This window comes from Ostrinia nubilalis, chromosome W, assembly GCF_963855985.1.
Source record: "Ostrinia nubilalis chromosome W, ilOstNubi1.1, whole genome shotgun sequence".
Lineage (NCBI taxonomy): Eukaryota > Metazoa > Arthropoda > Insecta > Lepidoptera > Crambidae > Ostrinia > Ostrinia nubilalis.
The window spans coordinates 4,702,499-4,715,637 of NC_087118.1; the positions used below are offsets into that span (position 1 = coordinate 4,702,499).

The 13,139-nt window shown below is 38.4% G+C and overlaps 1 protein-coding gene across 1 annotated transcript; it reads right to left on the minus strand.

Moving 5' to 3' along the window:
* Positions 1–517: 517 nt before the first annotated feature.
* Positions 518–3,041, minus strand: LOC135086268 (uncharacterized). The gene is made up of 3 exons (XM_063981071.1): positions 2,681–3,041; positions 2,211–2,453; positions 518–1,285 (listed from the first exon to the last, which is right to left on the minus strand). The coding sequence occupies exons 1-3, from the start codon at positions 2,786–2,788 to the stop codon at positions 557–559; spliced, it is 1,080 nt and encodes a 359-aa protein (XP_063837141.1). The 5' UTR covers positions 2,789–3,041; the 3' UTR covers positions 518–556.
* Positions 3,042–13,139: the final 10,098 nt, after the last annotated feature.

Sequence of the window (13,139 nt, forward strand, 5' to 3'; positions counted from 1 at the left end):
ATTGTCTCTTGCTCTGTGGTCGTACTTGTGGAAGACGCCTCTTGCTCTGTACCTGAAATTTATAGGGAAATAAAAAGGAAGTATTCAAATATCCGAGTATTATTGTCAGCCCTTTCAACCATTAAAAAACATGACTAAGATTTTTTTTTTACCATTTTCAGGCAATTCATGGACAATATGTTAAGCGACCTTGTTGCAGAACCATCAGGGGAATTCGATAACTTTGTTCGTATGTCATCTAGTGATTTCGAGTATATATTGCAAAAAATATCGCCAATTATTGCAAAAAAGGATACATATTGGCGAGAAGCAATACCTCCAAAAATAAGATTGGCATTGACATTGCGATTTCTTGCGACTGGAGACAGTTATAGGAGCCTGCACTACCATTTTAAAATATCAAGTACACTCATATCTAGAATTATTCCTGAAGTATGTTTGGCTCTGAACCAAGTGCTAAAGGACATGATTAAGGTGAGTTAGTAAAACATTTGTATAGACTTTAAATTTTTTAATCAATAATTATTGCCCTATTACATTTTTTTAATTGGTTATTTTAACAATCGTCATTCAAAGCTTTTGCATAAGCATCAGCCAAAATGTTTTGAGACTGACTCTGTGTCTGAGAATACAATTCGTTACAAATTGTTTGCATGGATCCCTCAGGTATATGGATCGTAGGGACAGGTGTATGGATTATGTTGGGGGATTGATAAACTACTTCTTGTGTGTATGAGGCATTAGGGAGTTCAGTAAGTGGAAAAGGGGATGGAGTTTGCGCAGGTGGAATAGGTGATGGGCTTTGTATAGGAGAAGTAATATAATGATTTGAAGACGATGAGGGGCGATTGATCCAAGATGACGACGGTGATGGACAAGAATAGCTGGTGGCTGAAGAAGACGGACGTTTACTTATAATGATTTGAGAAGGTGAAGACACGTACTGAGGACTACAATTGCGACGGCGTTTTAATAGTAATCCATCAATTTCGTACATTATTTCTTGTCTCTCATTGTCTGAATATTTTCTGAGTTTGCTAGCAAGAAGCCTCCCATACAAGTCGCAGTCGTCCTCTTTTTTATTTTGTTGGTCTTTATTGAGAATAGCCTGGTTTAACGTATTAAAAGCCTTTGACATTTCCTTATCTGCTTTTTCTAACTCAGGTGGCTTAACTGAACGTCTCCTCTGTACAGGTATCTTTATATTCATGTCCTTTGGTTCTGTGTTGTTTCTAGCATCACTTGGATTTTCCGTTTCTTCTTCTGTCTGTTCTCCAATGACTGCCTGAAAAAAATATATTTATTTTTTCAGATTCCCACAAGTCCTGAAGAATGGCTGACCAAAACGGAAGGATTCAGCTTTCCACATTGTCTTGGCGCGATAGATGGGAAGCATATTACCATATTAGCACCAGCTCATACCGGATCTGAATACTTTAATTACAAAGGAAGTTTCAGCATCGTTTTATTAGCCCTAGTAGATAGTGATTACTGTTTTTTGTTTGCTGACATAGGAAGCCAAGGGAGAATTAGTGATGGAGGTGTTTTAAATCAAAGCAATTTGTGGAAAAAAATATGTGATGGGACCCTTAATTTACCACCTAGTTGCCCACTTCCTGGAAGTAATACTAATATGCCTTATGTTTTTCTGGGTGATGGCGCTTTTGCTCTTAGTAATCATATTATGAAGCCCTTTCCTGGACATCATCAGTTGGGTACCCCAGAAAGAATGTTCAATCAACAACTATCACGTTCTCATGCGGTCGTAGAGAATACTTTCGGGATATTATCGTCAGTTTTTAGAGTATTTAAAAGACCTATTCCATTAGATGTCGTTAAAACTTCTATTATAACCCACAGCTGTTTATTACTACATAATTTTTTAAGAAAGAGCAAATCATCTCGCAATATTTATACTCCACCAGGCAGTACTGACAGCTATGATAGGAATGGTGAATTAATCCATGTAGGTATGAGAGTAAACCATGAAGAAAATCTATTACCATTACAATCTGTACCTCGTCGGGCTCCTATTAATGCTACGCAAATAAGATCAAATTTTATGAATTACATCCATCAAAGAAGACTATGCAATGGTAGGGCCTATGATGCATAATTTAATTAGTTTATAATTTGTGGAAATCAAAATGAGTAAATACTTAGTTACTTATTAATAAAAAATTTTGAAACTAATTAATTGTTTTACTTACCCTTTGCTCATCTGTTGAAATTACACTTTTAGCAGTGTATTTGCCTTTTAAAAATGCCTCCATGGCATCATAAAAAATCCAAATTGGCTTGTAAATTTCATCTTCTCCCATACCAGATCGGATCGAATCTTGTTTTTTCTTGAAATGCATCCGAAATGCGGACATCAATGTCTCTTTCTTTTTTTTAAGTTCCGAAACAGGAATTTGCAGGGAGTCTGCAATGCGATTCCATGCATCATTCACCTGAAAACACCACAATACTACATTTATTATTTTCAGATGAGGCTCTTTTATCGCCTATTTTCATCAGGGATAATGTAGGATTCTAATGCTAAAAGAATTTTTCAAATTGGTACATTAGTTTCGGAGCCTATTCAATTCCAACAAACAATAATTTAAGTCCTTCCTAATATTAGTATAGAAGTATAGATAGCATAATTTCTATCAAAATAAAATTAGTATAAACATACCTTGTTTTTCTCCTTGTGCAGTGCATTATTTGAGTCCCAAATTGCGGGCTCAGATTGATATAAATCAATAAACTTGAAAGTTTCTTCATTGCTCCACGCTGTTGACATTTTGGACGATCGCACGCCACGCCAATAGCACGCAACACAAAAGTGTACTATCCCGGTCAGCGGCCGGTGACGAACTAAACAATGGCCGATTGTGTAAACACCACAGGCCACGCTACGCCACGATTCCTTTGAAGTGTGCCCAAAAAACCGACAACTCCCCGATTGCGCGCCACGATGGACAATTGTCCGCCATCATATACCATTACCCCCTGTACACAATGGCGATGGCCTGTAGTGGGCACGCATGGGCCATTGTGTACTGGGGCCTTGACCCGAACAGCTCCGAGTGTCCGTCCGGTCCGATGATGATGTCAGCTAACGATTCCGTTTAAAATTCACAACGGCACTGTATTTATGCACTAGGATATCTTGTTTATTAGTGAATTATTATACGTGTCACTATCACAGTTGATTAGCTTGGTCCAGGGGCTGTTGAACAGTATGTATTTGGAGCTATCACTTCTTTTAACCACTATTATACTAGAATTTACCGGAGACAATAAGTACGTGACCGTGCCGCGGCGCGCGGCGAGCGCGAAAAAAGATTATTAATACAAGTAGTTAAGATTTTCTATGTTGAATCCTTTTAAATACAGATATTGTTAACATCCATGTTTTCTTTTATTTCATTGACTTTCTGACGGTACTAAATCTCATTGTTAAAGAATAAATTAAATGGGACGAATCCAGAACGAAAAATATAATGCAGTGTTTCGTCCCAGTGGGACGAACCTGTTGTGGGACGAATCACTGAACTAGCCATTTAGAATTTTTCACAGTTTAGATGCAATTAGATTTAAGAAGTGTTTGATATGAATTTCAACTTTAATATCTCTACGCGTTCATGTGAAAAAGGGTAGGTAGTAAGTTTATAATTATTAAAAAAATATTTTATGTCATGTAAGCAAAAATAATATTTTAATATTTTATGTAACTTCAAATTTATCATTTTCGCAATTTTTCCTTTATCTGTACTATACAGTGTGTCCGGGCATGTAGTGATCAAACTTTAAGGGCGTAATCTATGGACAATTTTATCGATGAAAATACTTCAAATTTGGGGCTTGACCCATTTCTCGCAAAATTACAAGGATTTAAGTTTTGAATTTTTAGTTTTCACCTCTTCCTTCAAAAACAAGTGATAACGTGGGTAGCTTAACACTAATAAGCAAACATTTTATATCATGCGATAGCCAATAAAATTATCTATTAGTAGAAGAAGAAAACAGATACAAGTTTCATACATTTTAAGGGAGTAAGAATGGATTTAATTAGAAAAAAACATGACTTTTTTCACTTCTTTTTCAGTTATTTTCCAACACAAGAAAAACCAGGTCGTTAAGGTATGTTTTATTTGCATTGTATTATTAGTATATTTGAGCTATTCTACAAAACGAATGTAAATTTATCAGTCTACGTCTATTACTTGACTTACTTGACTTATTGTCCTATGTCCCCTAGATGGGGCAGAGGGCGTCCACAACAGTCCTCCATCTCGTTCGGTCTTGAGCTTCTCGCTTGATCTCGCTCCAGGTTTTGCCGATCTTCTTCGCCTCGTCCGCTACAGTGCGCCGCCAAGCTTGCCTGGGTCGACCACGTTTGCGTTTTCCTTGGGGATTCCAGAGCCTGCTTAGGGATGTGATCGGGGTCCCTTCGGAGAGTGTGGCCAATCCAGTTCCACTTGCGGCGCTTGATCTGCTGGTCGATCGGAATTTCGTGGCAGCGTTCCAATAGCTCGACGTTGGAGATTTTCTCGGGCCAGTATATGCCGAGAATTCGGCGAAGGCAGCGGTTGATGAAGACCTGCAGCTGGTGCGAGATAACCTTGGTGACCTTCCACGTCTCACACCCATAGAGCAGAACGGATTTAACGTTGGACCCGAATATTTTGATCTTGACCCTTCGGGTCAATTTCCGTGACTGCCATATGGGGCGAAGTTGTGCGAAGGTAGCTCTGGCCTTGGCAATGCGCGAAGTGATGTCCTCTTCGGTACCTCCAGTTTCTGACACGACGCTCCCGAGGTAGGTGAAATTGTGGACTCGTGCCACATCCTCTGCACCAATCCGTAATGGCGTGCTACGTCTATTAGTTTCGACGTAATTGTTGAACAAAGATACCCCTTCCCAGCGGCGGAAACCTGGTTTTTCTTGTATTGGAAAATAACTGAAAAAAAAAGTGAAAAAACTCATGTTTTTTTCTAATTAAATCAATTCTTACTCTCTTAAAATGTATGAAACTTGTATCTGTTTTTTAGGGTTCCGTACCTCAAAAGGAAAAAACGGAACCCTTATAGGATCACTTTGTTGTCCGTCCGTCCGTCTGTCAAGACCCTTTTTCTCAGGAACGCGTGGAGGTATGAAGCTGAAATTTATATCAATTACTCAGGTCTACTGTCCCTTGAAGCTGTGAAAAAATCAAACTTCTAAGCCAGCGCAATCAAAAGATACAGCCGTTTATGCCGCAAATTTTCGACACTTGCAAGGGAATCAAAACCTACAGGGTGCCTTCCGTGAACTCAGAATCTTGAAATTTGGTACGAAGCAACGTCTTATAGCATAGATAAAGGAAAAATTACGAAAACCATAAATTTTTAGTTACATCACATAATATATATTTTTTTAATAATTTTAAACTTACTACCCATTTCCTCATAAACGCGTAGAGGTATTAAATTGAAATTCATACCAAATACTCAGGTCTATAATACCTTTAAGCTGTAACAAAATCAAACTTCTATGTCAACGCAATCAAAAGAAACAGCAATTTAAGCTGCATATTTTGAAACTCGCAAGTACTCGCAAGGGAATCAAAACCTAAAGGGTACTTCCAGTCGACCTAGAATCTTGAAATTTGGCATGAAGCAACGTTTTATAGCACACATAAAGGAAAAATTCCGAAAACCTTTAATTTTTAGTTACATTACAAAATATATAATTTTTAATAAATATAAACTTATTACTTTTTTCCTCATGAACGCGTAGAGCTATCAAGTTGAAATTCATATCAAATACTTAGATCTAATTGCCTTTAAACCCGTGAAAAAAAAAACATAGTTATGACTCGATTGTCGTAATGAACGAACTTTGTAAACCTTGCAGGTTTGTACGGAACCCTCGGTGCGCGAGTCCGACTCGCACTTGGCCGGTTTTTACTTGTACTAATAGATAATTTTATTGGCTAGATTCCCTAGCGTGTGACGGAAATTCGTCTAAGGTGTCGGTATAAACTGCTGTATCTTTTGATCGCGTTAACTTAGAAGTTTGATTTTTTCACTGCTTAAAGGGACAATAGACCTAGGTATTTGGTATAAATTTCAATTTGATACCTTTATCGTTCGTGAGAAATAAGGTAGTAAGTTTCATTTTATTAAAATATTTTTATTATATTATATAACTGAAAAAATGTAATTTTCGCAATTTTTCCTATATTTGCATTATATGACAATGCTTCATGCCAAATTTCAAGATTCTGAGTTTACGGGAAGTATCCTGTAGGTTTTGATTCTTTTCATCATCATCATCATCATTTCAGCCACAGGACGTCCACTGCTGAACATAGGCCTCCCCCAATGCTTTCCATGTTGATCGATTGGTAGCGGCCTGCAATCGGACAAACGATTCAGCTAGGTAGGTCCAATTTCGAGAAGGAGGTCAATCGTCGAATCCAACTCGGCTGGGCAGCGTTCGGGAAACTACGCAACATCTTTTCGTCCAAATTACCTCAATGCCTGAAGACTAGAGTGTATAACCAATGTGTGTTACCAGTGATAACTTATGGCTCGGAAACGTGGCCTCTCACTATAGGCCTTATACAGAAGCTCAAAGTTGCACAGCGTGCTATGGAGAGGGCTATGCTTGGTGTTTCTTTGCGAGATCGAATCAGAAATGAGGAGATCCGTAAACGAACCAAAGTCGCTGACATAGCCCGACGTATTAGCAAGCTGAAGTGGCAATGGGCAGGGCACATAGTACGCAGAACTGGCGGCCGATGGGGCAGATTCTTTTGCGAGTGTCGAAAATTTGTTGAAAATATCGACATAATCGGCTGTATCTTTTGATTGGCTTGGCTTAGAAGTTTGATATTTTCACAGCTTAAAGGGACAATAGACCTGAGTATTTCATGTGAATTTCAGCTTGATACGTCCACGCATTCTTGAGATAAAGGGTCTTGACAGACAGACAGACGGACAACAAAGTGATCTTATAAGGGTTCCGTTTTTTCCTTTTGAGGTACGGAACCCTAAAAATCAAGGTATACAAAATATATTATATTTTCGGATGCGTCGCAAGAAGCCTACGGTGCATGTGCATACGTACGTAGCGTTCATTAATTATAGCGAGTTGGGCGAGCCATTGATCACTGTCTGCCGTGCCACGCATCCATCATCGTCATCACCCGAACTATCAAAGCCCAGTGTCCGTCATCATCATCATCATCGTCGTCATCCCGGTTTGGACTCATCATCATCCAGAGGCCGGAAGTATCCCGGTTCATCCAAAGCCGAAATTATCCCGGCTCTCCAGTGGTCGCGCATCGCTCTTCTATATCCCGCTGTATCTTGTGTTGTGGTGAGAACAATGCCACATCACTAATGTCGTGTCACCTCACTAGCGGATACGGAAGTGAACCCCTCTGCTGTCATGGAGGCGGGCCGGTGTGGTTGTGTATTATTGTAGAAAACGCTAAATACAGTTTAATGCTGAAGAATTACTTCTTTCCTTGAACTCCCATATTCCACAATTGGTTATGGGCCCAGACACGCGTACGCGTGTTGGAGTTTAAGGGAAAGTGACTATAAAACTAGCATCTTTGTCTGAAGTGGCGCGGCGTGGGTTGGTGTGGGTAACCTGTTTTCACACGAGGTGGTGCGGAAATTAAGCTGTTGGGAAGGTTTCCGAAAATCAAGATCATGGAGGGTCGAGCGGAGCAGCGTATGATGCTGAATGGCAGAAATTGGGGGGCATGGAGGTTTCAACTGTCCGTGATACTAAGGGCTAAGAAGTTGTATGATGTGGTCATTGGCAGCGAGCTACTTAAGGAAGAGGATTCGAAAGAAAAACAAGCATGGTATGAAAAGGATTACAAAGCACAGGAGATCATTGTAACAAGAGTTGAGGAACAGGTTATGACGTATTTGTCGTCCTGTGTGACTAGCAGGGAAATGTGGCAAAGGTTATCTGCTTTGTATGAGCCCTCATCGCAGGTCAGTGTGCATCTCGTACAACAACGTTTCTTTAACTTAACCTTTGAAGAACCAATGATGAACTTCATTTCAAAACTGGAAGAAATAGCTAACCAGCTAAGAACGTTGAACGAACCACCATCAGATAATATGCTAATTACCAAGATTTTGATGTCTTTGCCAGAGAAATATAAACACTTTGTAAGTGCTTGGGAGTCGGTGCCTGCGTGTCAACAAAACCTAAAGGAACTAACCTCAAGATTATTGATTGAAGAAGAAAGAAATAACCAAGGGGAGTCTACATCATCTGCATTTGCGACCAGAACCAAATTCAAGGGAAATGGCAACAGTGATAGAAAGTGTTTTGTGTGCGGCAAAGTTGGACACATGAAGCGTGACTGTCATCAGAAAAAGTGCTATCGTTGTAACAAAACCGGCCATATGGCTGCTGAGTGTAACCAACAAGTAAAGTGTTATCAGTGCAACAAGTCTGGACATTTGGCTAAAAACTGTAATTTATCTCAAAATAAGTTTAAAAATGCATTCATAGTTCAAGAGCCTATATTACATATTAAAAATAATTTGAATTTCATAATGGGTTTCTTCAGAATTTTTGTAAAATTGATAAAAAGGTAATAGTTGGGGATGGGAAAAGGTTAAATGTTGAAGGCATGGGGGACATACATTTGTTGGCTTACAATGGCTCAGAATACATACCTTCTGTCATGCATAATGTGTTATATGTGCCTGATTTAAATGTGAATTTATTTTCTTTGGTTAGTGCTGTTGACCATGGCTACATGTTATCATCAAGTGAAAACTATTGTAAATTTCTCAAAAATGGATCAGTTATGGCTCAAGCTAAACGTGTAGGAAGTTTGTATTTAATGGAATTTAAGATTGAAAGTAACTCTGATCAAAATGACTGTAATGCTTTATTAAGTTTGTCCACATGGCACGAAAGACTAGCCCATCAAAATTTTAAACATGTCAAGGAAATATTAAATAAAAATAGTGTCAAATATGAAGGGCAGATTGATCAATGTCGGTCTTGTATACAGGGCAAGCAACATAGGTTGCCTTTCTTTAGCAGTGAGAGCCGTGCTGAGCGACCAGGAGACTTGGTGCATGCAGACTTATGTGGCCCGATGGAGACAAGATCTTTAGGTGGGTCTTCATATTTTTTATTATTAAAGGATGACTACAGTAACTACAGGTTTGTGTATTTTCTTAAAAGTAAGTATGAGACGAAAGAGAGAATATGTGAGTTTCTTGAGCAATTTGAAAATGAGTTTGAATGCAAGGTGAAAAAGTTTAGATCGGATGGTGGTGGGGAATTTAAAAACAGGGAGTTGGAAGGGGTGTTTAAAAGGAAAGGAATTTTGCATGAATGTACTGTGGCGTATACTCCAGAACAAAACGGTAGAATAGAAAGAGAGATGCGAACAATTGTAGAATCAGCTAGAACTATGATCATAAATGCGGATGTAAGCAAGGAGTTGTGGGCTGAGGCTGTGAGTAATGCTGTGTACACAATAAATAGGACAGGTTGCAGTAGCCAGAAAGGTAAAACACCATATGAACTAATTTATAAACGAAGTTTTGACATCAATACATTAAGATCTTTTGGAACTGAAGTATACACTCACATCCCCAAACAAAGAAGGCTAAAGTGGGATTCAAAAGCAAAAATGGGTAGGTTTGTCGGCTATGGAATAAATACAAAAGGTTATAGGATTTGGTTTGAAAATAAGAGAGATGTTGAAACTCATAGAGATGTTGTTTTTGTGCTGGGAATGAAAAGAAATGAAGATATGGAAGATAACAGGATCAGTCAGAGGGAGGGTGACATAGAAGAGGTGTGCCATAGCGATGATGAGGAGAGAATGGGAGAAGAGAGTGAGAATATAGAGAATGATGAGGAAATGGAAGAGAAGGAATATGGAAATTTACCGGAAGAAATAACAAATGTTGATGAAGAACAAGAGAGAGAAAGAAGATCTGAAGTGGGTGCTGGTCAAAGGAGATATGTGGACAAGGACGAGGAATATGAATCAGAAGAATGGCATAGCCCAGATGAAGCAAGGTTGGAGGAAAGGAAAACAAGGAGTGGCAGAATAGTAAAAACCCCTCAAAGGTTGAAAGATTATGAGGTGGGATTGACGGCACAAGGAGAAGAAGACTTAACGTATGAAGAGGCAATAACTGGGAAGGATAGTAAGGAATGGTTGGAGGCGATAAATAGGGAGCTGCAAGCACTGAAAAGTAATAATACATGGATAGAAACGGATTTACCTAAAGGTCAGAAGACAATAGACAGCAAGTGGGTTTTTAAGGTGAAGAGAACTGAAGGTATCTATAAGGCAAGATTGGTCGCTAGGGGTTTTAAGCAAGACAGTAAGTTTGATCATTCTGAAATATATGCTCCAGTAGCCAAGCTACCAACTTTACGTATCTTGCTGGCTGTAACATGCAAGTATGGTTTAGATATACAGCAGATGGATGTGAAAAGCGCTTTCTTGTATGGAAATATAGAGGAAGTCTTGAACTCCCATATTCCACAATTTCTTGCTCTGCAAGTCGTGTTCCAGTTCCAAGGTCAACACTTCGAATCCCGTTTAGTGCAGCGTAAAATGAAGTGCATCATCCTGTGAGTTAAAACAACTTTTTATTTACTTCGGTTCAAGATCTAATTCAGTGATAAATTCAACAACATCCAGTGAATAATTCTGTACCCCCAGTGAAAAGGGATCTAAGTCGAAAATGGTGATTTTTGGGAAATCGCATTTGAAGTTAAAAAAAATCCTGCTTCGTCGCTATAAGAGATAACTGGGTGAAATATTTTTAGGTGAAAGGTAATGTTAGATATAATTAGGCAGTGAGCCAGTTTGGGAAATATAGCATGTGGTTTTTTCGTAATTAAATAAAAACCCAGTTATATCACCATGCACGACAACTTTACATTCGTGTAAAGTGATGTAATGGGACATAAATCATTTTACACCACACCGAATTGACCATACGCTAACAAGTGTAAAGTGATACATTTTACGCCATTTCTGTTGATAATTTTTTGTTTCTTCAATTTTAGAAAAAGTTGTAAAACAAACATAAGTAATTACACTATGAGGAATCATTATTTCAGGTTATTTAGGGTAAATTGTCCAAAAATTGTTACTTGTATCAATATACACCAATTTAGTGGTGAGAAAAAAATGTGTAAACTGATCTAAGTAACATAATAGCGATCTAAGTATCCTAATAATTATGTGTAAAGTGATATAAGTGGCGATTGTGCAAGAAAGGATTTTTTCCTGGCGGCTTGGTGACTGGAATTGAACCGCCACCGGTGCAGACTGAGAAGATGGTGAATTGTCTGCACGTGAAAAGGAGGTTGTCCGGCTTGCAGAAATTTATAAAATTTACCGTTCCTTGTATGAGATTAAAAAATGTAAATAAAACAGCTCCCTCTCAATTGACACAATTTATTTTATCTAGTAAACTCTTATACAGTTAACAATTAAGATATTATAACTACTGTAATAGATAGTGCCAATCTCAAGGGATTCAGGGTCGTTAATTAGGTTCGGTTTGGTGAATATTATTGCCACTACAAATTTCTTAAAACTCAGCCTAAATATTAAAAGACTCTACTAGTTAAGATAACTGCGCGATGTCAGGTCGGAAAGACTCCTACTTGAAGGATGGAAAAGTGGGTACCTTGGAAGCCATGCGGTTATAAGCCGTTACCCTGAACGTTCCTCTCTTCTTCCGGGGTCCAACGGGTCTCGCACACTTTTAGGCTACAAGCAGCGTCCTCCACGGCCTCAAGCGCACAGTGCCAGATGAAGCTCTTGCATCTCCTCGGCAGGAAAGCGTTCACACTCTTGCAGAGACAGAGGTTTGATGACAAGGAGGAAATGCGAAGAGATCAGCAGTTTAGAAAGGAGAAATAATTTATACGAAATGATAAGAAATCAATATGAAATATTGAAATACCTAGAATATGAAATGTCTATAAAATAATGTCTATAAAAATGAAATCCCGCATCTGAAACGAAAAATACGAGTGTCAGCATCACATGTGGAACGTGGCATTAGGTTATGAAAAAACCCGCAATGGGAAACAAATACTTACAAAGACTGTTCGCTAATTTGAGCTTCACTCGCAGTCTTCAGCAACCCAATACCCTCATCCGAATAGGATTTAGGGAATTTCTGAAAGAAACGATCACATGAAATACCACGTACTGGAATACGAAAAATATCAATCACGAAAAATAAATAAATTCTCCGACGGGAACTTACCTCATGTGTGTTATTTTTATTTATTCATCAAGAAATTATCGTGGATGCATTTTGCATCACCCGATTTGAAATACAAGGAATTACATTCCCGAAAATAATAAAATTGCGGTTGCGCAAGATCGACCAAAATTCCAAAGTGATTTGACAGCTCAACTGACAGCCGCGAGTCATTGACATCGCAAGACGTTTCGTTTAGCCGCTTAGATAAAAAGCAAACACTAATAAAAACCATGATGAAAACAATTTCCAGAACACTGAAAATATTCTATTTAAAATAGAATAATCAATACAAAAACACTAGGAAATGTTTCATCAAAATATATTTCAATTAACTGAGCAAAAAGCGCCATCTATTGCAAATTAATTCTAAATCACGCCAATAGATGTCGCTAGTGGTATCCTAAATCCAAATATCGAGAAGAAATATCAATTAAACCTCTGTACCGTGATTCGAAGCATATAAACAATATGAGAATGTCGTACTATTTGCCTTTCTTTCTTTCCTGTTGTCAGTGTGTATATAGCCGTCTCTGTCGCACACCTCCCCCCTCTGGCCAGGCAGCGTGAGCGCTGCGCGCTTTCGTTTTTGCCATTGGCGTCTTTTGCCTCGTCGAGTGCACACCTCTCTTCTAAGATACCAGGTATCCGTAGGTAGTGCACAAATTAGAAACTTTCCTGAATATTCAAATAATTATTGAAACTGAGTTTTGGAATAATTTTATTTCGTATTTTCCAACTACAGAAACTGTAAGTACAAAAATATTTTGTTTACGATTATACCCTCAAAGTATAAAATTTTCTTTTAACGGTTTTACCGTTCGATAAAAATGTGTAATTAAAGTGTGTAATTTAAAGTGTGT